The 23,565-nt window shown below is 65.1% G+C and overlaps 3 protein-coding genes across 3 annotated transcripts; 2 read left to right on the top strand and 1 right to left on the bottom strand.

Moving 5' to 3' along the window:
• The first annotated feature begins 2,696 nt into the window (after positions 1 to 2,696).
• On the top strand, positions 2,697 to 5,438 carry RPS5 (ribosomal protein S5). Its single transcript, XM_067313866.1, has 6 exons — positions 2,697 to 2,701; positions 4,238 to 4,343; positions 4,482 to 4,691; positions 4,865 to 4,993; positions 5,093 to 5,191; positions 5,328 to 5,438. The coding sequence occupies exons 2-6, from the start codon at positions 4,239 to 4,241 to the stop codon at positions 5,394 to 5,396; spliced, it is 612 nt and encodes a 203-aa protein (XP_067169967.1). The 5' UTR covers positions 2,697 to 2,701; position 4,238; the 3' UTR covers positions 5,397 to 5,438.
• Positions 5,439 to 6,075: 637 nt separating this feature from the next.
• Positions 6,076 to 7,660, top strand: RNF225 (ring finger protein 225). The gene is made up of 2 exons (XM_067313844.1): positions 6,076 to 6,255; positions 6,759 to 7,660. The coding sequence occupies exon 2, from the start codon at positions 6,781 to 6,783 to the stop codon at positions 7,525 to 7,527; it is 747 nt and encodes a 248-aa protein (XP_067169945.1). The 5' UTR covers positions 6,076 to 6,255; positions 6,759 to 6,780; the 3' UTR covers positions 7,528 to 7,660.
• A 1,764-nt stretch (positions 7,661 to 9,424) lies between these two features.
• GABBR1 (gamma-aminobutyric acid type B receptor subunit 1) lies at positions 9,425 to 22,395 on the bottom strand. Its single transcript, XM_067313888.1, has 20 exons — positions 22,339 to 22,395; positions 21,886 to 22,074; positions 19,520 to 19,680; positions 17,186 to 17,320; positions 15,864 to 16,034; positions 15,399 to 15,500; positions 14,932 to 14,997; positions 14,255 to 14,446; positions 13,891 to 14,133; positions 13,473 to 13,536; positions 12,706 to 12,783; positions 12,383 to 12,533; positions 11,766 to 11,898; positions 11,403 to 11,519; positions 11,192 to 11,299; positions 10,975 to 11,068; positions 10,634 to 10,761; positions 10,412 to 10,540; positions 9,963 to 10,106; positions 9,425 to 9,673 (listed from the first exon to the last, which is right to left on the bottom strand). Exons 1-20 carry the CDS (start codon positions 22,358 to 22,360, stop codon positions 9,425 to 9,427), a joined length of 2,676 nt encoding a protein of 891 aa, XP_067169989.1. The 5' UTR covers positions 22,361 to 22,395.
• Positions 22,396 to 23,565: the final 1,170 nt, after the last annotated feature.

Genomic DNA, 23,565 nt, shown 5'->3' on the forward strand with positions numbered 1-23,565 from the left:
CCCTGCCAGTCCTGCACCGGGGGGGAAATTCAGCATCTTGAGGGGGAAAAAAAAAGGCGCCTCTGCTGCAAACCCATCGCTGGACGCCGCGGCACCGGCCCCCTCCTGCCCGCCGAGCGCGACGGCTTTTATTTTCCTTTTCTTGCCAAAAAAACTCCCCCCCACGGTTTGCAAAGTCTTTTGGGGGGGGGGGGCGGAGGCCGGGGGGCTGCGAGGGCAGCGGCGGCCGCGGCGGGGATTTACCGCGTTGGTTAAAACGGCCAATAAATTCCTTGCTGGAGAGCGGCGGGGAGGCTCCGCCGCTGCGCCGGGGCGCTTCCGGAGGGCCGCAGCTCCGCCGGATCCAGGCATGTCCCACCGCCGCCGTGGGCACGACACAGCCCCAAATCTGGAGTTTCTTAGGGAAAGCCGGGGCGGGAGCGCGGGGCTCGGCGGTCCCCATCCGGGCGCCTCGGCATGCCGGGTCGTCTCCGAGCCCCTCTGCTGCTCTCCTGCCGGAGATGCTGCTCATCCCGTAAATCGGGATGCGACTGCTGGAGCGGTTGTGTTGGTCCTGCTCCACGCCGGAGCGCTTGCTGGGGTGGCCGTCCCTCCCCGGCCGTGTGCCGTGGTCCCCGGGATGGGATGCTGCGCCGGGGATGCGGGATGCTGCGCCAGGGATGCGGGATGCTGCGCCAGGGGATGCTGCACCGGGGGATGCGGGATGCTGCGCTGGGGATGCGGGATGCTGTGCTGGGGGATGCGGGTGTCCCGGGAACTGTCGCCGGGGAGCGGAGTGGGGAGGGAGACGGATGGAGGCAGGCGGATGAGGAGGGGCCCCGGCGTCCGGGGCGAGGGACAGGCGCACGATGGTGACCCCGGCCCAGGGTATCCCGGGCTCCCAGCCGGCAGCGGGGAGACAGGCGGAGCATAAGGAGGGAGTGGGGTGAGCTGCAGCCCCCCCCCCCCAGGCCCTGCCCCATGGAGACCCTGGTCCTGCCCCATGGATGTCCCAGCTCTGCCCCATGGAGACCCCCAGCCCTGTGCCATGGATACCCCCAGTCCCCCATGTCCCTGACCCACAGACACCTCAGCCCTGCCCCACAGACCCACCCAGGCCCTGTTCCCTGCCCCAAAGACCCCCCTAGTCCCCCATTCCCTGCCCCGTGGACACCCCCAGCCCCCCATGTCCTGCCCCATGGACACCCCCAGTCCCCCATTCCCTGCCCCACGGACACCCCCTACTCCCCCCTTTCCCTGCCCCATAGACCCCCCCTAGTCCCCCCACATCCTGCCCCACGGACACCCCCAGCCCCCCACGTCCCGCTCCACCCCCGGGGGGCCGGCGCGGGGCTCTGACCCCCTGCCCTCCCCGCAGCCCCCCCCCAGAAGCGCGGGGGACAGTGCGGGCGCTGGGCGCGGGTGCCACCGCCGCCGAGGCCCTGGCCCTGCGGCGCCCGCCGGGGCAGGAGCCCGAGTCGCCTGCCCGCCCGCCGCCTCCCGGCACGGCTGCACAGGAGGGTCCCGGCGCACCCAGCTCCTGTGCTGCATCCCATCCCGGTGCACCAAGCTCCTGTGCTGCATCCCTGCAGGGTGCACCGAGCTCCCGTGCTATGTCCCATCCTGGTGCACCCAGCTCCCGTGCCGCGTCCAGTCCTGGTGCACCGAGCTCCTGCACTTCGTCCCATCCCGGTGCACCCAGCTCCCATGCCGCGTCCAGTCCCGGTGCACCGAGCTCCTGTGCTGCATCCCATCCTGGTGCACCAAGCTCCTGCACCGTGTCCCAGCAGGGTGCACCGAGCTCTTGTGCCATGTCCCCACAGGGTGCACCGAGCTCCTGTGCTGCGTCCCATCCTGGTGCACCCAGCTCCCGTGCCACATCCAGTCCTGGTGCACCGAGCTCCTTTGCTGCATTCCATCCTGGTGCACCGAGCTCCCATGCCGCGTCCCTGCAGGGTGCGCCGAGCTCCCGTGCTATGTCCCATCCTGGTGCACCAAGCTCCCACGCTGCGTCCCATCCCAGTGCACCGAGCTCCTGCACCGCATCCCATCCCGGTGCACCAAGTTCTTGCGCCACATCCTGGCAAGGTGCACCGAGCTCCCGCACCAAGTCCCGTCCCGGTGCACAGAGCTCGGCCAGGCCCCAGTGGTGTCCCCCAGACGGTTCCCTCCCCCCCATGGTGTGGGGGGGGTCCGTGTCCCCCCCCCATAGGGCTCCTTGTGTCCCCAGGGCCCCCCCCACGCAGGTCCCTGCCCTCCCATGTCCCCCTGTAGGGGTCCCTGCCTCCCAGGGGGCCACCCTTAGGGCTCCCTGACCCTCCCGATGTCCCCACGGGTGTCTTTGCCCCAGGTGCCCCCCCCTCCCCAAGGGGTCCCCCAAAAGGGGGCGGCCATTCCGCGCCCCCCCCTCCCCACGTGGCGAACTTCGGGCAGCCGCCCTCAACAGAGATGGCCGGGCGCGCTTCACCGACGCCCACTGCGCCTGCGCGGCGGCAGCCGGCGCCAGGAGGCGGGGCGTCCGAGATGCGCATGCGTCCCTCTCCCCTCGGGCGGTGCGGCGGGCGGGGGAAAGGGGAAGGGCCGGGCGGAACCGCGGGGCCGCGCTGGCCCTCTGCGCATGCGCAGCCGGAAGTGCGCGCCGGCCCCTGCATAAGAGCCCGGGAGACCCCGTAACGGCCCTTTTTTTCGCTCCCTTGCCGGACGCCGGAGCCGCCGCCGCCATGTGAGCGCGGGGAGGGACGCAGGGGGCAGCTCCGGCCTTAGGGGGGGTGCTGAGGAGGGGATTTTGGGGAAGGGGAGGATGCGGAGGGGCCTGGAGGGCTCCTGGGGGTGTCCTGGGCTCGGGGGGGCCCTCAGGCTTGTGGGGGGGGGCTCAGGCCTGGAGGGGAGTTGGAGGCCTCAGGCTTGGGCGGGGGCGTTGGAGCTTCCTGAGGTAAAATTTGGGGAGGTGTCAGATTGGGGGGATTTTTGGGGGCTCTCTGAGGTAAAATTTGGGATGTTCTCAGTTCTAGGGGGTTGTTAGGGGCTCCCTGAGGTAAAATTTAGGGAGGCCTCAGGCTGTGGGGGGTGTTGGGGGCTTTCTGAGTAAATTTGGGGAGGCCTCAGGTTGGCAGTGGGCCCTGGGGAGGGGGGTGGTGATGTCTATGCCTTGTTTTGGGTTTGTGAGGTGCTGAGAGCTTCCTGCCTTGGGGGTCTGGGGGGTTTTCTGTGGGTCTAAGGGGGCCTGGAGGCCTCCTGGGGTAGGGGGAATTGGGGGGGGCTGCTTTGGGGGTGTCCTGAGTGGGAGGTGATGGGGAGCTCTGGGTTAAAGAGGGGGGTAGGCTTCACTCTGCCCCCCCCCCCCCCCCCAGTAGGGCAGCCCCCCTACGAGGAAGGGGGCAGCCCCCAGCCAGTGCAGAGCCCTTCTGCAGCCAGGCACATCCCTGGTGCACACAAGGGCCTGAAGACACCCTTGTAGGGCTGTTGTACACCTCGGCACAGACCCCTCTTTCCGTGTACACCCTAACACATACACCCGTAGATAGCAGACCCTGGGACGTGCTTCTGTGTGTGTGTACTGCAGTACACGTGCCCTGTTCTTGGGATGCTCCTCCGTGCGTGCTGTCTGCACAGCTTGGTGACACTGCCTTTATGTGCACAGTGACACACAGGGCTGAGTACACCCCCTATAAAGTACAGCCCAACATACACCACCTGTGCTTAGGGGATGGAGCAGCCTCCCAGCACGAAAACACAAACACACGCCCTGGGAAAATTCCCTGTTGTGCTTGTGAACACCCTGAATCCAGTGTGCGTGTGCTTTGCGTCCCCAGCAACAGCCCCAAAGTGCAGGGACACCCGTGTGGAGCTTGGACGTGTCCTCTGTGTGTGTACAGATACCCCTTGTGTGTGCAGCCCTGTGCTCCTGACGCGCACGGTTGGCTAGAGCACCCAGCGCCCCATGCAAGGGCCTCTCTCCTGTCCTGCCCTGTTCAGGGTGGCCCTGGAGGGAGAAATGCTCCTAGAGAACCCCCCACTTTCCATGGGGAAAGGCATTTTCCCAGTAGGACGCATCTAGGGGTGCCTGGGCAGAGTTCCGTCCCTGCCGGGCTCTGGGACCACCCAAAAGTGCTCACGCTTTCCTCTTAATCAGCGGGGCTGATCCGTATCGAGGGTCACCTGGACAAGGAGAGCTGGCGGGGAGCAGGCCTGGCTCGGAGGGAGAACGGGAGACTCGGTGTTGCTTCCCCTGACCCTCGTCCCATCTCTCCGTCCGCAGAATGACCGACTGGGAGACGGCGCCTGCCGTCACGGAGACCCCTGACATCAAACTGTTTGGCAAGTGGAGCACGGACGACGTGCAGATCAATGACATCTCCCTCCAGGTATTTTTTTGGGCGGGGGAGAAAGGTTTAAACGAGGGCTCTGGGTGCTCTCTGTTCCCCGCTCGGCACCCTCCGCGCGCTCCCGAGTCTCACGGCGGCGTGGCGCGGGGGGGTCGCTGACCGTCTGTGCCCCGCCAGGACTACATCGCCGTCAAGGAGAAGTACGCCAAGTACCTGCCCCACAGCGCCGGGCGCTACGCGGCCAAGCGCTTCCGCAAGGCGCAGTGCCCCATCGTGGAGCGCCTCACCAACTCCATGATGATGCACGGCCGCAACAACGGCAAGAAGCTCATGACCGTGCGCATCGTCAAGCACGCCTTCGAGATCATCCACCTGCTCACCGGAGAGGTGGGGGGCGGCGCCGCGGGGAAATCGGGGCGCCGGGGCGGCCAGGGGCGTCGAGACGTGGCGACGGGGGTGGTTTTCGGGTGGGTGACGGGGCCTGGATTAGGCGCGAGGTGACGCGGGGCCGCCGCAGGGTGCCCGCAGCTCACTTCTCCCCCCCTCCTGCGCCTCGGCAGAACCCCCTGCAAGTCCTGGTTAACGCCATCATCAACAGCGGACCCCGCGAGGACTCGACCCGCATTGGCCGCGCCGGCACCGTCAGGAGACAGGCCGTGGACGTGTCCCCGCTGCGCCGCGTCAACCAGGCGAGTCCCCTGCTTTTTCCTCTCCCTCCGCGCGCCCCCACTTGAGGGTTTCCCCACCGGGTCCCCCCCCCTGGCCCTGACGCCTCCCGCTTCCCCCAGGCCATCTGGCTGCTGTGCACCGGGGCCCGCGAAGCCGCTTTCCGCAACATCAAGACCATCGCCGAGTGCCTGGCGGACGAGCTCATCAACGCTGCCAAGGTGAGGTGGCGGGAAGGGAGGAGGGGACGAGGGATGGGGCTGGCGCCCTCTTTTTGGGGGTCCCTCAGCTCCACGGGTGGCTCTTGGTGCCGGCGCTCGCGGCCTCACCGCTCTGATCTTGCCCCCCCCCCCCCAGGGCTCCTCCAACTCTTACGCCATCAAGAAGAAGGACGAGCTGGAGCGCGTGGCCAAGTCCAACCGCTAAAAGACGCTGCTGCGGCCTCGCGAATAAAGTTCATTTCTATTCTCTCTGGTGCCCTCTCTGCCCTCAGGCTGGTCAAAGCGTGGGAGCGGGCCTTTTCCTCCTGTATCCCGGCCTGGTGCTGCCTCCAGGTGGGAAGAGGGGATCCAGGGGATGCCCTGGCCTGGGCGCGTGCGTAGCTGAGGCCTGGCAGAGCTGGGGGGAAGGCGGAGGCTGCTGCTTTGTCCCCCGGCACGGGGATTCCCCAGCTCAGCCCTCATTCCCAGTCCCGGCGCTGGACGGAGAACTTCCCCGTGCCTGGGAACGGGGAAGTTGGGACTTGAGCTGATCCGTTCTGTGCCTGCTGCGCTCCCTCTTTCCCTTTGCCCCTGGAGCCGGTGGGGATCTGGGACCAGAAGAGGAAGGAGCCGGGCTGCCAGTGGCTCCGGGGAGGGGCCGGAGGAGGAAGAAAGGCCCCGGTTAAATATAACAGAGGCACCTCCCTGCGGGTGACTGGGGGAGAGGGCTTTGCCCTGGGAACCAGTTCCTCCAGCCGCCCGGGTGGCCCCGGCCAGTCGGAGCGGAGCCAAGGCCGGGGGTTGGATCTGGGGCTCCGGCGCTGGCGGAGGCTGGTGCCTGCGGGACGGATAAGCGCCGGCTTCCCGCGCGGTGCCCGCCACGGCGTGGGGCGTCTGTGCCCAGGGTTTTACCCCTGGGGGGGTGCCGGGAGCGGGTCTGGCGTAGCGCGGTGCCGGGGGCGTGACGGCGGCGAGCGTCCTCCCCAGGGCGCGAGTTCCAGGCGGGACTGGCGGTGCCCGGAGCGAGCTGAGCGGGACCTCAGCGGGCTCCTGCGTCTTCCCCCCTTGAACCCCAGTGCATCTGGGTGAGTACGGATGGGGATGAGAGGGCCCGGGGGGCAAAGGAGCTTTTTTGGGGAGGGGGATTGAGGGGTGTTGGCAAGGCTGGGGGTGCCCAAGCTTGGGACGTGCTTGGGCGAGCAGCACCGCGGGCGCTGGCACGGCTTGAAGGTTGGACTTGGGAGGTTTTGCGGAAGCGTTGGTGTCTCCGGGGGACCCCAAGGGGGGGGGGGGCACGGGAGGTTCTTTGGCACCATGGGGGCACCCCGGGGCCGAGGGGATGTTGGACTACGGCAAACGCGGGCGGCTCTTGGGATTGGGATGAGGAGCACAGCGTGGGTTTGATGCCCCGTGCCGGCAAGGGAGACCCGGGGTGGGTGCTTTTGGGGCGCTGCTGACCCCGGGGTGCTACCAGCTCTCGGGCAAAGGTGTCCGAGCGGGGCTGGGGCAACGCCGGGTCCGTCCGCTCCCGCGCCGGGCTGCCCTTATCTCTACTGGGTAAATACCTTCCGCTCTTTCTGCCTGTTAGGGACGTCGCTGCCGCTGCCACCATGACGTGCTCAGCGGCCGGGAACAGCCTCGCCGGCGAGTCCGAGGGCTCCGCGCTGGACTGCATCATCTGCTTCACACGCTACGACCGCGTCTTCAAGGTGCCCAAGGCGCTGGCGTGCGGGCACACCTTCTGCCTCGAGTGCCTGGCCCGGCTCAGCGTCGCCGCCGCTGCTGCCACCACCCTGCTCTGCCCCGTGTGCCGCCGGCCCACGGCTCTGCCGCGCCGCCGCGGCCTCCCCGCCTTGCCCACCCGCTCCGACCTGCTGGCCCTGCTGCCCGCCGACGTCCCCGCCGCCCCCGGCTCCGTCCGCTTCAGCCGCCCCCGGGGGCTGCTCTACGTCGCCGCGCCGTCGCTCAAGCCGGACCAGGTGCCCACGGTGACCCTCAGCCTGGAGGTGGGGCAGCCCCAGCCCCCCTCCCCGCCGCGGCGCCGCGGCTGGCCCTGGCCCTTGCGCCGGCGGCCGCTCTGCAAAGCCGCGGCGCTGGCTTGCTCGCTGGTGGTCGTGGGGGGCTTGGCGCTCTGCAGCGTCTTCCTCTTCTTCCTCCTGCCCGCGGCGTGCGGAGCCGGCGTCCCCGCCGCCAACGGCACCTGCCAGGGGCAGCCCTGGGGTCCCTTGTACGACGAGCCCGACGCCACCGTCACCCCCCCGGCCGAAGGGGACGCCCGTGCCGCGGAGGCGGCCGGCGGAGGGTGGTTCTCCGGCGTCGTGGTGGCACTGCGGGGGCCGGCGCCCCTCCAGCCCTGATGTGTGTCCTCCGGGCAATTACGGACTCTGAGCGTGTGGCTGTGTGGGGAGGTGTCCCAGGATTTTGGGGGGAAGGGGGAGACCACCCCAATGTCCCCCCTCCCCATATTAAACAGGTTGATTTTTCTGCGTGCCAACCGCGTCCCGGTGCATCTTTTGCAAGCGCGATGAGTGCGATCCCCTTCTCCGTGCGCCTCATGGGCTTTTGGGGTGTGAATGAGGGGAAACACCCACCCCAAGCCGGTGCCAGGACGCCTGGGTCCCGTGCTAGGGGTGGGAGGGTGCCCAATTTTCCTCCTTCTACTTGTACCCACGTGGGCTGGTTCTTCCTCCCCTTCCCCCCCCCATCCCTTGCCCTGCGGTGGTGCCTGGCACAACTGTCACCTTCCCCAGCCCCTATCACAACCGGCCCCGATACCAGCGGGAGCCAGCCCAGCCTGGGGCTGTGATGGTGTTTGTGTGTGCTTTGGGGGTGTGGGGCTTGTACCAGGCACTGCAATAACCCTCCATGGTTTTGGGGGTGCTGTAGAAATGGGGATGGGTGTTGCTCCAGAAACAACCAGACTGTTTTCTTGGGCTCGCTGTTACCCCAAACCCCAGGGCTGAGCACAACCCAAGGAGTTTTTACATGCCGGGGAGGGAGGTTGTGACCTGGCTACAACCATCCAGCGTTTTGGGGGTAGCTGGGGGTCTGAGCAAGGGCAGCAACCCCAGTGGGGGCTGGTGTGGGGGTTGCTCGCTTGATTTTTTTTTTTTTTCAGGCTAAACAAGATGACAGACAACTGAGAATAACCAGAGTCTGGTTGTTCACTAAAGTGCGACTGTACATATGAGAAACCAGACCCTGTCGTATACAACAGTCTGTGCGTACAGGACAGTAACCTGACCAATGGAGCGGTACATACACCTTGATCAAACATACAGGTAACCAGACCCAGCCACTGACCATCCGACTGTGCTCATGCCTCACTGGAGATGGGTGTGAGCTACAGTCGGACAATACATAAGAACCAGACCTGGCTGTACCAACAGCTGGCCCCAGCCAGTCATGAGCTACAGCCTGACAGTACATTACAGTAACCCGATCCCATTGTGCAATACGATTTGATTGTACGTACAAGTAACCAGAGAAAGTTGTGCACTAAAGTCTGACTAAACTTACGAGCAACTAGGCTCAGTGGTACGCTACAGCCTGACAGTAACTTACAGGCATCACGGCCAGCCGCTCGCGACACAGCCGGCTGCACCCCCGGGCCTGGCCCTGCGGCCCCACATCAACTGCATCAACAGGCGGACCCGCTCCTAGGCTACAATAATACTGTACAGGGGATTAACTGAGCATGGCCACCTGCTACACCCGGGCCGCGTGTACCCGGAGTCTAGCTCCGGCTGTGCGCAACAGCGCGGGGCGATGCAGGGAAGTTGTGTGCATGTAGCAGGGAGGTGGTTTTTTTTGTTGGGGGGGGGGAAATGTGTTTGCTGGGCTGTCTGACTGTGCTACAGCCGGAGCAGGGGGGGATGCGGGTGACTGGAGAGGAATTTGGGGGCTTTCCTGGTTAACTCAGCCCACCAGTCTTCACTCGTTCTGACCACCCAACTGGCTTATGGAACAGCCTTTCTCCACCCCATAGTTTGCTGCTTGACAACAGGCGGAGGCGGGTGACAGGCGGAGGACACACACCGAGCCCGGGTTTCCCAGGCACAGCCGTGGACGGAGACATGGGCTCAGGGCAAGACAGGGAGAATTAAAAAAAAAAAAAAAAAAAAATTAAGGAAAGAGGCTCCGCCCTCCCTGCTTAGCCCTGCCCCCACCGGCCACACCCTGCTTAGCCCCGCCTCCATCTCTTAGCCCCGCCCCCGGCGCTTAGCCCCGCCCCTCCCCGCGGCAGCGGCAGGGTCACTTGTAGAGGAGGTGGACGCGGCTGCCGTCGCAGTTGCCGCGGCCCAGCTTGTCGGCCTGCTCGGAGACGAGGCAGCGCACGAGGGGCAGGCTGGGCTGGTAGAAGGGGGCCGGGGCCGGTGCGGCCCCCAGCCCCGGGGCGAAGTGGTTGTCGGCCTCGCGGGAGGGGTTGGACGACCGCCGGCGCGACCGCAGCTGCTGCCGGTCCTGGAGCTGCTGCCGGAGCTCCGACACCCGCTCTTCCTTCTGCCGGGCACAGAGGCGGGCGGTGAGCCCGGTGTCCGCCTGTCCGTGCAGCATCTTCCCCCCCCTCTTCCTCCTCCTCCCGTGGGTGTCGTGTGCCAAGCTGGGACCCCCCCCTGCACCGCCCCAGTTGGGGTGTTGAGGCGGGCACAGGGCCCCAGAGGTGACAACCCCTCTTTGCACACCTGCACTTTGCCCAGACATCAACACCTCAACCCCACCGCCTGTCTCGACCCCCCTCTTCCAGCTGTACAGGCACCACCCCACAGCCCCAGGGTTTTCCCGCACCCACCTCAGCGATGATCTTCTCCAGTTCTCGGTTCTCCTTCTCCAGCAGCCGGGACTTCTCCTCTTCGTTGTTGTTGGTGGACGAGCCCGTCTTCATGGTGTCCTGCTGCTCCGACTGCCACTCGCCCCGGGTGATGAGGCGTCGCATCTGCAACCGTCCCCGGCTGTCAGAACGGAGACCCCCCCCCCTGCCCAGCCCAACACCCGGAGGATACACATGCCTGGCTTTGCTCTGCCGCCTGTCAGAGCCAACACCCTGACCCTACACCTGGAGAATGCACTTCTACAGCCTGACATCCCACCTGGAGGATGCAACCACCCAGCCTTCCTCTGCCGACTGTCAGAGACCAGCGGACCTGTTGGCAGCTGCCCAGATAGCTGTTCCCTCCCTGGTTGTCAGGCGGAGAAACACCCGGTCCCCACCAGCCCCTTCCCCACCGGGTCACGTGGCACCTTGGGCACGAAGAGGACCACCAAGGTGATGTAGGAGGAGAAGACGACGGCGAGCGAGGCGAAGGCGAAGGCCGCGTCCTGCTGGCTGCTGAGGATCATGGTGACGGGCGCGGTGATGAGGCAGAGGACCTGCGGGAACGGGGAAGTTACGGGGTCATCATACGGGACGTGGGACGGGGGGGGGTACGGCCACCCCTTCCCCAGCCGGCCGCCCCACCGTACCGCCACGTTGTAGATGGCCATGCCCACGGCCCGGTGGTCGTTGATCTTCTCCGTGGACACGCTCTTGGTCTCATAGGCCAGGAAGATGCCCAGCAGCAGCAGCAACCCCTTGAAGCCGTAAAATATCCCTGGAAGGAAGAAGACCGGTGGTCAAAGAGGGGATAGGGGACCCCGTTGGACTTCCATGGGCTCCTCTGGGCCCCTTGCAACGTGCCCCCCCAACCCTAGGTGTAGCCCCCAGCCTTGCCTGCACCCCCCAAGTCCTGCCTGCACCCCTAGACCTGTTGGAGCCCCCCCCCATCCCTTTCCATCCCTGCCTTCCCCAGGATTCCCATGCCCACCAAGCCAGGTGTTCATCTTGGTGGAGCTGCAGTGCTCCAGCTGGGGCAGGATGGAGACGTCGGTGTCCGTCTTGGGCTCCTCTTTGGTGAACTCCTGGGGTGACAGGATGGGAGATGGGGTGTGAGTGTCTGGTTGGGGGGCAGCAGCCTTTGCTGTGAGCTTCCCCCCCCAGCAGTGCCCTGATGCCGTGAGCTTCCCCCCCCAGCACTGCCTCACCTCGATGGTGCGGTGCAGAGGGTCCACGATTTGCCAGATGAACAGCGTGACCACGTCCAGCCCCACCAGCAGCCCCACAGTGGCGTACAGCTTCCAGGGCTCCAGGGTCTGGGCAGGCAGGGGGTCAGGGAGACACCGAGTCAGCACTGCCCCATACCACCCCCAAACCAACCCCCCCCCCCCGAAAATACCCCACGGGGTCATCCCTCACCTTCCGCTTCTCTTTCTTCTCCTCCTTCTTGGTGAACACGGTGTGGACCCACCAGATCTTGGTGAACATGCTGCCGTACGCCAGGCTAAACCCCAGTCCGAGCAGCCAGAGCCGGGCCTGCAAAGGGCACGTGGTGGGTGGAGGAATGCTGGTTGCACCCCCAGGCTACTGTCCTCCGGCTGGACGGCTCCGCCTGTACCCCCTCCGGCTGTACCTCCTCCAGGTGTACCCATCACCTGGACGTACCCCTTGGTTGCACCCTTTCTGGCTGTACCCATCCCCATCCCTTGGCTGTATGCTTTGGCTGTGTCCCCTTCAGCTGTACCTCGTCCGGCTGTATCCCTACACCCTGCCTGGCCTTACCTGGCAGACGAAAGGGAAGAGCCCCGGCCCGATGTGGTACCCGTCCAAGCCCAGGGGGAAGACGGCGGCGAGCGCCAGCGTGCAGCCCACAGCCGTCATGTTGTTCAGGTACGGCTGGGAATTCTGGATGTACCTGGAGGGGGAGCGATGTGTTAACACCTTTCCTTCAAAGGATGAGAAAGAAGTAAAAAGAAGACAGTAACATCTATGCATAAATGCACAAACGCTGATTTAAAGGGAACTATGAAGCGTTGCTGTTTGTCTTCGGGAAGAAATGGGACTGACAGATAACAAGCCCTGGCAAAGGGAGGGTGGAAACCACGTGCTACGGCTAGACCCTTAATAGCACCAGAAACTCCTACGGAATGGGCTGCTCCTGCTTGGGAAACGAGGATAACCATTAATAGCAACCTTTGTTGGGTTTTTTTTTGCTTCCGTAGGTAGCACGTGAGAATAAATAATCCCTTCCACTCTTGTGGGTATCGATAACCATATGCTGCTTCGCTCTGCTTCTGCGGTCGCGTTTTTGGCCTATAGGCAGGTATGAAGAGGACAAGCCGTAACACTCGCCCTACACCCGGGGACGATGGTGCGGCGGGGCAGAGGGGTTTGCTCACCGGACGTGCCCGTTGTAGATGTTGAAGGCCAGGCAGATGATGGCCAGCAGGATGCCCAGCGAGGCCAGCACCGAGACGGAGATGAAGAGCTTCTGGGAGAGGAACCGGAAGGTGGTGATGACCTTGGTGTAGTCGGCCGGCGGGGCACCTCCTGCAGAGCCCACGGTGCGATTAGGGGTACGGAGGGGGGGGTTCTGGGCCCTTCCCCACCCTTCCCTATGGCAGGAGCTCCCCACAGCCCCGGGGGGGGACCCCACAAGCACCGGGAACCCCCCAGCATCTCTCTCCAGGCACCACCGAGCCCCCCACGCGGCCCCTCTCACCAATCCACTTGTCGTTGTTGTACCAGGACAGGTTGTCCTTGGTGCTGTCGTAGTAGCCGATCTTCTTGTAGACACCGCCTGTGCGGGGAGCGGGGATGGGTCAGGCGGGAGGGAAGGAGGCACAGCCCCTGTGCAACACCCCCGCCAACCTACAGTGTTTCTGCACACCCCCCACCTGCACAACCTCCCTCTGTCACACAGACGAGTGGTTGTGCAGCAGCCAGGCTGTTTGGCTGTACACGTGCACCGTCTGGGACGTGCACCACTTGGGGACGTACGACTACGCAAATAGGTTGTGGGTGCTCACGTGGGTATGACTGTTCCTGTTGTGCATTTTTGTTCTATAGGCAACGGGGCTTGTTGCATGCAGTTATGTGATGGTGAGCGTTGTTCTTGTGCGAGCGACTGTTGTGTGCAGCAAGGGTTGTTGGAGAGGCTTTGACCCTGCTGTCTTTAAGGTGGCTGCGTTGTTACTGGCAGTGCGGAAGGGTGGTGGTGCCCATCATGTTGTTGCGTGTGCTGGGGCGGTGTTGTGGTGCTGTATTGCCGGGTGTCATTGCTGTGATATTGCCCTGTCAGCAGCCTGTGGTTGTGACCCTGTGTCGCAAGCGTTGTGTTCACTCACACCAGCGGTAGGGTGTTGGCACATGCTGTGGTTGCTGCAGTTGTTGTGTGTGAAGGGGTGTTGCCGGATGCTCGGTGGTGGTTGCCGCGTGCAACACGGTGATGCTGTCACCCCGTTGCGGCCGCTGCCCGTGCTCGCTCACCTTGCAGCTGCTCAATGAGGGTCCAGGCCATGCGGGAGCCGCTGGCGTCGAAGACGACGTGGCCCTACGCGGTGGGATGGAGATGGGTGTCAGGGCCCCGTGGTGCTGCCTGCAGCAGGACCGTGTGCCCAGAGGGGTGTCAGGGGGCAAAATTTTGGCAGTTTTCACCTCCCCGGGAGTTTTTTGGGAGCAGTTCATGGGGATGCCCTCAAAGGCGGAGGAGCTGGGGACGTGGGAAACCTTGTCGGTGAGAGGTACTATGGTGCGACCAGGGGCAAGCAGGGGCTGGGGGATGCGCAGAGGCTCGGGTGTGTGTTGAGGGGGTCACATGAGCTCTGGGGCCAGATGTGTAAAGGGGCCAGATGTGCTCGGACAAGACGTGCGCTGGGGCCAGACGTCCTCTGACCAGGCAACGCACCGAGACGCCCTCGAAGGCGGAGGAGTTGAGTGCCCGGTAGATCTCGTCGGTGATGTTCTTGTTGTTGTAGTTGAAGTCTTCCAGGCGCAGACCCTTTTTGACCAGCTCCGCTGAGGTCTTGTTGAGGGCCAGGGCCAGGGCCCAGATGGCATCGTAGGCCAGCGGTGCCTCCTGGAAACCTCCCGTCTCCTCGGGGTTCTTGCCCAGCCTCTTCTGCAGCTTCTCGATGAACTCCTGGGATGTCTGGGGAGGGGAGGGGGGGGAGGGTGAGAAGGTTGGTCACGTGGCGGGTGGGATGGAGTGGAGCCCCGGGACCCTTCCTGCCCTGTCGACCTCCCCATGGGGCCGTTCACCCTTCCTGTACCATGTTGGAGATGCTGCGGGTGTTCTCGGGGTTGAGCATGACGATCTCCGTGGTGACGTGCCCCTCCACGGCCTCTGCCATCTCTGCCTCGGTGCAGTTGATGGCCGGGTCCTTGATGCGAAACCAGTTGTCGGCGTACCAGCCGATGAGGAACCAGACGTACTTCTTTCCGTACAGCTTCTCCTTGTAGACCTGTGGCAGGGCGAGATGCAGCGCTGAGGCGGTGGCTCGGAGTGAGACTTCAGCCCTCCTTCTCCCCGTCCTTCACCTCATTCACTCCTCACTCATCTATTGCCCTTCTCCCCATCCTGTCCATCCAGCCAGACATCCATCCATCCTTCACTCTTCACCCCATGCCTCCAGTCACCCATTTCGCCTCACGCTGTCCCACCTGCCCACCATCTAACTGTCCTACCATATATCTATCCATACTTTTACCCACCCATCCTCCCTTACTCCATTCTGTCCACTTACCTGTACATCTCAGCATCTCACCCACCAGCCCATCCCACCATCCATCTCCCCACCCACGCACCTGCCCCACTTCCATCCCTCTGTCCATCCGTCCTTCCTCGCTGCAATCCATTCGTGCTCCCGTCCTCCTTCACGCCAGCCCACCTGCCCGCCCTGCAGCCCCCCCCCCCCACCCTTTCTACCACGCACACCTCTGCTCTCACCTCACAGAAGACTTTACGCGCCTCCGTCTCGTAGAAGAGTCCCACGATGATACGGGCATCCTGGCGCTGCGGGGAGACAGGTCACCCCGAGGCACGACTCCTCCTGGTGCACAGAGCGCCAACCCCCACCTGGCGTCTTGTGCACCATTTTGCCTATGTTTGCACGGCAGGGCTGATGATACAGTCCAAAGCAGAGGAGAATTTGAACTCGGGGGCTGCACGTGCATGGCCAGGTCAAGGGCACTGCTCTTTCCACGGGCCCATTTCCTGGCCGGAGGAGATGCATGTTCAAACCCCACCTTTGACCTGGATTCTGGGTGTCCTGGGACGTTTCTGCTCCCAACCCTGGCCACCCGTGCTCCCTTTGGGGTGCAGGGCATGGCTGCAGCTGCACCCCGATGGCTGGGGGGGGTGCCACGGGGGAGGACTGCAGGATGGGGACGTGCCCTGAGTCCAGGTGGGCTCACCTTGAGGTTACGAACAGGCGCGGCAGGATCAGAGAAGAAACTCTGGCGGAAGGTGATCTCCAGGCCGGCTTCCTTCACCCGCTGGTCCAGGTCGTCGAGGGTCTGGCGCGAGGCGGGTGGAGGGGGAGCAGGCAGAGGGTGAGCAGGCAGACGGAGGGGGCAGGAGGGAAAGAGAGGGCAGAGTGAGTCCGGGGAGGACGGAGGGGCTGGAGGCACCAAGCAAGGGGCTCTGGGGTGGGTTGTTTGCCAGGGGTTGGCGATACTGCAGGAGGGGACTAAATCTGGAGCCGAACATCGCTGGCTCCAGGTCGGGGGCTGCTGGGTGGGAGCGAGAGGTTGTGGGCAGGGGGCAAGGCAGGGGGTGGGAGGCACAGGGAGGCAGGCGGAGGTTGTAGGACCGCAAGGGGTCGGAGGCGAGGGGCAGGGGGTTGAGCGGGGTCGGGAGCGGAGTGCGCGCGTGCGTACCGAGGTGAAGACCTCCGTGGTCTGCTGGATGGTGGCGATCTTGGTCCAGCCCCACTTCTTGAAGAGCTGGACGCGCGTGGGGTTGTGCAGGGTGGCCGAGGGGTGGGTGCGGAAGAAGGTGGGGAAGCGCTGGCGGTTGGAGAGGGCTGGGGAGCTTGAGCCGTACGACAGCTGCAAGGCAGGCGGTAGAGAGGGGCTGTGAGCGCCGAACAGCCGCCTGCACCCCCTACAGCCGCACGCACCTTCCTGCCCTGACACAGGGGCAGCAACCACCTCACACCAGAGGGCAAAAAAAGGACAGAAAACTCTCGCTTTGGGGACGTCCTTGTCTACCCCCGAGCTCACAGACAGCCAGACACACGACAACCATCAGCAGCTGCAACAGGAGCGTATCAATGCACGCCACTGACAACTGTACATGTGCTGACAACTGCTGCTGAGCTGGCAACAGCAAAACAAGTTGGGAATCACAGCACAACAACAGCACAGGTGTGGGCATCGCTGCGAACACGCTGGCAACAAGCCCACACGAGAGTCAGCAATAACCGGGCATGTGGCAACAACCGCACACGTGGCGAGAACAGCACGCATAAAACATCTACATGCCCAGCAACAGCTGGACATGTCAACAACTGTTCATCTGGCAACAGCCACACAGGCGGCAACGACCTCAAAGCAACAGTCGCACACGTAGCAACAGTTGTACACACAGCAACAGCTGCCTGCCCAGCAATATTTGCACATAGCTATAACGGGGCAACAGTGGCAGTAATAGCAACAGCCCCAGCAACAATCATAGCTACAACCATGCACACAGCAATAGCCGTACTTTTCCCCCAAACATCTAATCTCGTCTCTGTGAATATGTGTGTGATGGCACACATGTGCACGCACACCCAACCACTTCCTCACTGTGAAGCAAACACACGCTAACAGCTACACTCTGAAACAACCACCCCTCACATACACCCCGATAGACCCGCACACACTGCTGCGTCACTGCCACCGACTGCCAGACCCTAAACAAGCTCCTATCACCCCGTGACAACTTACCGCTGTCACCAAAGCGCACTCCCTGCTCCCACAGAGACACAACCCAACCCCAACACCCCATGCTCACACCAACCCCTGGCCCGGCAAGGTACACCCCGGCAGAGAACAGGTCTCCAAGCTCAGCTGTGCCAACTTCTACCCTGCTTTGGTCTCCACCTGACTTGCTGTGCCCCGGGGTAAATCCCAGCGAGATGGGGCAGAAGGCAGGAGCCAAGGTGGGTCGTCCACCCTCATCCCACCACGTGTCCCTGCCAGGGGTTGCTCCTCACCACGATGAGGTTCCACATGCGGGCAGCCTCGGCCACCAGCGTGGAGACGCTGCTGCAGCCAGGCATGAGGATGATCTTGATGGGGTCGTTGTAGAGCAGCTCGTAGAGATACTTGGTGGCCTGGCCTGGGTCACACTGCAGGAGAAGGGGGCAACGAGGGTCAAGCGGCTGCCTGGGACCCCCGTCCACCCCCTTCCCCTGGTCCGGAGCCACGGTAGACCTCCATGCTCCCAGCCCGACTCCTCCTGGTCTAACCCCTGGAACCCCTGGAGAACCCAGGCATCCGGGCTGCCCCCGCTCAGACCCCCCAGACCCCACCGTCCCCAAGGGGGCCCAGGTGTCCGGGCTCCTCCTATGGCTTTGCTTGGCCCATCAGCCCAGGGGACGCAGATGTCCTGGCCCCGGGGGGGTGCCTGCCCAGATGCCCTGCTCCTTCCGGGCTCCTATGAATAATTCAGGGCATGAAGGCCCAAAAAAAGGAGCCAGGCACCGTCGCCATGGCAACCCAGCGGCAGGCCCAGCAGCATCCGCTGCCGTGGCAACCAGGCAGCACCAGCCCCGGGGTGCGGGAGGGATGGAGGGGGGACCCGGGGGCGGCGGGGCCAAGCACGGGCGGGCGGTGGAGGGTACGGGATGGACAGACGGACAGCGGGGAGGGGGACAGAGGGGTCGGGGGGATGGGATGGGGGTGCAGGACAGACAGAGGTGGGGTAGGGGACCCACAGATGGGGGTGCAGGGTGAGCATTGGGGGGGGGTGCAGGATGGGGTACAGGATGGACAGACATGGATGATGGGACGGACAGACCGGGGGGCACAGATGAAGGTATGAAATGGGGATCACCGGACAGACAGCAGGATAGGGGGCAGACATGGGGGTGCAGGGCAAGCGTTTGGGGGGATTTGACACGGGGTGCAGGAGCAAGAGGGAGCAGGACGGACAGACGGGGTGCAGGACGTGTTCCCTCCCCACCGGCCTCCGGGAGTCTCTGCCTCCGTGTTGCCCCCATCTCCCTCGGCCCCTTCTCTGCTGCACCCCATCTCCCCCCCCATGTCCCGCTGTCCCCCCGGCTCCTGCCCTCCATCTGCCCCCCCCGGCACCTCTGCCTATGCCTGCTGCCCCCCACAACCCCATTTCCGCTCACCCCAAGACTCCTCCATGCTTCCCACACCCCACAACTCATCCCTGGGGTCCTCCGGCATCCCACCGCTGCCCCGGGACACCCAAACCCTGCCCCAGAGCATCCCTGCCCGACGGCCCCCACAACCCAACTGCTGTGCCCCCAAGTCCCCGTGGGTCCTGCCCCAATGCCCTGCAAAACCTCCCCATATCCCCCCCCCTTCCTCAGGGCCCAGACCCCCTTCCTGCACCCCGACCCCTTTCCCATGTCCCGGCTCCTCCTGGCTGCCCGGTCCCTCTGCCCGCGCGCTGTGGGGTACCCCGTTCCCGCGGGGTGCCCTGTGTCACCTGTGCCCCCCGCCAGGCCCTGCGTCACCAGCCCGGCTCCCGCGGCCCCGGCAGGCCCTGCCAGCCCCCTCCTTGCCCCACATCCCCCCCCACGCCGGCTCCCTGTGGGCCTGTGCTCCTGCCCCCCTCTCCCTCGCGCCCCGGCCCCGTACGGGACGGCTTCATCCCAGGGCGGCCGTGTCCTCGTCCCTCCTTCCGGCCTGGCGTGTCCCCTGCCCCCTGCCTGTGCCCTAAATACCCTCGGTGCCTCCTGTCCTCGCCCTGGGCCCGCTGCCCTATATACCTGCCCCGTTTCTGCCATCCCCCCTGGACCCGCTGCCCTATATACCTGCCCCATCCGTGCATCCCGTCCTGTGCCCCTGCCATATACCTGCCCCATCCATGCATCCCATCCTGCACCCCTGCCCTATATACCTGCCCCATCCCTGCCATTCCCACTGCCCTATATACCTGCGCCATCCCTGCCACCCCACTCCTTGCCCTGCCCTATATACCCTCCCTGTCCCTCCCACCCCCCTGCCCATGTCCGTGGCCCCGAACCCCCTGCCCCATCCCTGCCACCCCCTGCCCATGCCTGCGGCCCCCTGGCATCCTGCCCCATCCCTGCCACCCCCTGCCCATGCCCGTGGCCCCCAGGCATCCTGCCCCATCCCTGCCACCCCCTGCCCATGCCCATGGTCCCAAATCCCCTGCCCCATCCCTGCCACCCCCTGCCCATGCCCATGGTCCTGAACCCCCTGCCCCATCCCTGCCACCCCCTGCCCATGCCCGTGGCCCCGAAACCCCTGCCCCATCCCTGCCACCCCCTGCCCATGCCCGCGGCCCCGAACCCCGAACCCCCTGCCCCATGCCGGCCCCCCGCGCTCACTTTGCTGTCGTGGTGGATGAGGCGCAGCTCGTAGTCGGGCAGGATGTCCCTCCGGCTGTTGATGTCCTCGAGGGCCATGCGGACGGCGGGCAGGCAGGCCTGGCCCCCGGGCCAGCCCCCGCTCATGGGGAAGAGCGCCCCGACGTGCACGGCCTTCTTGCCTGTGCCCGCCGGCGGGCGCGACACCAGCAAGGCGCTGAGCACCAGGAGCCAGCGGGGCCCGCGGGGAGGCCCGGGGGACGCGGCGGGACGCGCCATGCCGGGTCAGGGCAAGCGGGCGGCACGGCCGAGCCTCGCCATGGTGCGCCCGGGACTGCGGGCGCAGGGCGGCTGATGTCACCGCCGCCGAGCCAGCAGCGAGGCTGGCGGTGGTGCACCCGGAATGGCAATGAGCCGGGGGAGGGATGGAGAGCAAAGCGAGGGAGGGATGGAGAGCCGGGCGGAGGGAGGGATGGAGAAGCAGGTGGAGGGAGGGATGGAGAGCAAAGCGAGGGAGGGATGGAGAGCCAGGTGGAGGGAGGGAGGGAGGGAGGGAAGGAGGGGGCTGGAGGGCTGGAGGGATACAGAGAAGGGAGGGATGAGGAGGGGAGGGAGGGATGCAGAAAGGGGAGGGATAGAAGGAGGGGAGGAACTGCACGCTGGGGAGAGGGGAGAGCTGGAGGGAAGCGAGGGGGGTGGAGGGCAGATGGCGAGCAGGATGGAGGGAAGAAGGCACAACAGGGATGGAGGGATGGGGACGGATGGGGGCTGGGGATCAGATGGAGGACGGGGGGGAGGATGCTGAAGAGATGGCAGGAGGATGAGTGGGGGGGAGATGGAGGGAGGGAGAGGAAGGAGGAGGGAGGGGAGAAGGGGAGCAGGCAGATAGCAGGATGGGGTCCCTCCAGGGAGCAGGGGGATCCCCTCTCCCTCCAAGGGGGACCCCCCATCAAGGTCGAGGACGGATGGATGGCACGTGGAGGGGCATGGGGACGGAGGTGAGGGCCAGACGGATGGACAGAGGTCCGTGGCACAGAGGGGTGAACAGAAGGAGGGAAGGGATGGAGCATGGGATGGATGCAAGGGATAAAGGGATGGATGGGCATAGAGATGGAGAGGTGGAGGGGATGGGACAGAGAGAGAGGGGTGCTGGGAACGGATGGATGGACAGCTGGACAGGCAGAGGAGGATGGACAGACAGACAGGGTGTAGGGGTGGAGGGCTGGCAGGATGGGTGGATGGAGAGACGCGGGAAGGGCGGGATGGATGGAGGAGCGCAGGGGCTGGGTGGAGGGTGCATGCTCAGGAGGACGAAGTGCAGCTGGAGGAAGGAGCGGCACGGGCAGGGTACAGTGGGGGCACCCGGTGCTGTAAAGCCGTGTGGGACTGGGGTGGGGGGATCCGAGGGTTGTGCACCCCCCCAGGGCAGTGACAGGCCCGGGCAGGACCCGGGGTGCCCCAGCTGCCCTGCCCGGAGCTGGGCGTGCTGAGAACAGGCACAGCTCGGTGCAGGTGGGGCAGGGGGGAGATGGCAGCCCACGGCGGGGGCACTCACCTGAGAGAGGGCGACGCACTGCCGAGGTGGGGGAGAAAAGGGGGGGAGGTGGGGGAAACTGAGTCACACAGGGGGACCCCCAATGGGACCTGTCCTGTTGCCCAGACACCCCTAACCCCAGAGATGCCCCATGGGGAGCAGAGCTCCTCAACCCAGGCACCCCTAGCCCCAGAGATGCCCCACAGGGACCCCAGACACCCCTAACCCCAGAGATGCCCCATGGGGACCTTAGACACCCCTGACCCCAGAGACATCCCATGGGGACCCCAAACCTCAGAGATGCCCCGTGGTGAGTAGACCCCGCTCCACCCAGACACCTCTAACCCCAGAGATGCCCCATGGGGACTCCAGACACCCCTAACCCCAGAGATGCCCCATGGGGACCTTAGACACTCCTGACCCCAGAGACATCCCATGGGGACCCCAAACCTCAGAGATGCCCCATGGTGAGTAGAACCCCCTCAACCCAGACACCTCTAACCCCAGAGATGCCCCATGGGGACCTTAGACACCCCTGACCCCAGAGACATCCCATGGGGACCCCAAACCTCAGAGATGCCCCATGGTGAGTAGAACCCCGCTCCACCCAGACACCTCTAACCCCAGAGATGCCCCATGGGGACCTCAGACACCCCTAACCCCAGAGATGCCCCATGGGGACCCCAGACACCCCTAACCCCAGAGATGCCCCATGGGGACCCCAGACACCCCTAATCCCAGAAACACCCTCCCACATCCCACCTCCAGCCCGCCGGAGCCCCCACGCCGCCTCGCTCCCCTCTGCACCCCGTCCTGCCCCGGGTTTTGGGGGGGGGGGGAACACCCGGCTTACGCTCGCAGACGGGTTTGGGGGTGCTCCAGCGGCCCAGCTTGGTGCAGTTGCTGCGGGCGCTGCCCACGAGGTGGAAGCCGGCGTTGCAGCTGTACTCCATCCACGTGCCCTCCACGGGCACCCGCTCCATGGCCCGGGCCACCGCCTGCCCGTTCTCCAGGCTCAGGTGCATCTTGGGGCAGGTCCGCACTGCCGGGGGTGCGCGGAGTGGGGGGTCACCTCTTGCCCCCCCCCACGAGGGGTGGCCCAGCACCCCGCGTCCCTCCTCTCCGAGGACACGGAGCTGCACCCAGCTTCCCGCCCAGGGCAGAGCATCGCCTTCCTCACCCCAGCCGCCCTCTCCCCAGCATCCGTTCGCGGCTGGATGGAGCCCCCCCCCAGCTTGGCGAAGCGGGGTGGTGGTGGTGGTGGTGGTGGTGTTGGGGGGGGAACACCCGGCGCCCGGACACTCACGGCAACGGCTGGGGTGGCCCATGGCGGTCCATGTGCCGTTGCGTTGGCACTTGCGCACCTTGGGCCCCACAATCTCGCGGTCCGGCCGGCAGACGTATTCGATCTCGTAGTCGAAGGGCAGGAAGCGGACGCTCTGCACCTCCTCCGGGGTGAGGCCGCGGTAGCGGATGCCCCCGTCTCGCGGCGGGTGGATGATTTCGCAGCCTGCGGAGGGTGGGAGCGGGGGCACGGTGGGTGCCGGGCGGTCGGCAGCGTGCGGGTCTTGGGGGGCTTCGGGGTTCGAGCAAGAGAGGCCGCGAGGGATGCAAGCGCGCGGGTGCCACGGGCAGGTGTGTGCAGGGGTGCATCGGGGCACATGCGCACGGTATCTTTCCACGCTTGTTTGTGCAGGCGTGCACAGCTTGTGCGTGTGCACACGTGTGTCCCCCACGGGCAGGGGGGACGCACGTCCCACCTACCTTCGGTGAGGTTAACGTGCACGGCCGCCCGGCCGGGCTCCGCGCTCAGCACCAGCCCCAGCAGCAGCAGTAGCAGCGGCGGCGGCAGCATCTGCAAGGACAGCAACGGCACCGGGCTCATGGGGGGGCACCTTGGGCCGGGGAGGAATCCCGGCGTCCGGGCCCTCCCGCTCCGGCTGAGCCCGTCCGACGTGGCGATGGGGTGGCTGCAGAGCCGGTGTCGGGCCGAGTCGGGGTCTCCTGAGGGTGATCTTGGTGCAGAGGGGACACACGGGGGGGGCAGGTAGCGCGGCAAGGGCAGGTGGGTGGATAAAGGGACAGGGACGGTGTTGGGTGAACAGATGGAGAGGTGGGAGGGCAGCCGCGTGGGTGGGTGGATGGAGGGATAAACAGATGGATAGACGGGCAGATGGATGGACGGGTGAGTGCGGGCATGGACGGGTGAATAGATAGATGGATAGATGGATGGACAGATAAAAAAATGGAGAGAGCTATAGGTTGGTGGATAGATGGACAGATGGATAGACAGGCGAGTGGGTGGATGGATGGACAGACAGATGGGTGGATGGATAGACAGGCAGGAGGGTGGGCGGGTGTGTAGGCAGATGGATGGACAGACAGGTGGGTAGATACGTGGGTGGTTGGGTGGATGGGCGGACAGACAGGCGAGTGGATGGATAGACAGGAAGAAAAACGAGTTGCTGGCTGGATGGACAGATGGGTGGGTGGGTAGACAGCTGGATGGACAGACAGATGGGTGGGTGGACAG

Source organism: Apteryx mantelli, chromosome 32 (genome assembly GCF_036417845.1).
Source record: "Apteryx mantelli isolate bAptMan1 chromosome 32, bAptMan1.hap1, whole genome shotgun sequence".
Classification (NCBI taxonomy): Eukaryota; Metazoa; Chordata; class Aves; order Apterygiformes; family Apterygidae; genus Apteryx; species Apteryx mantelli.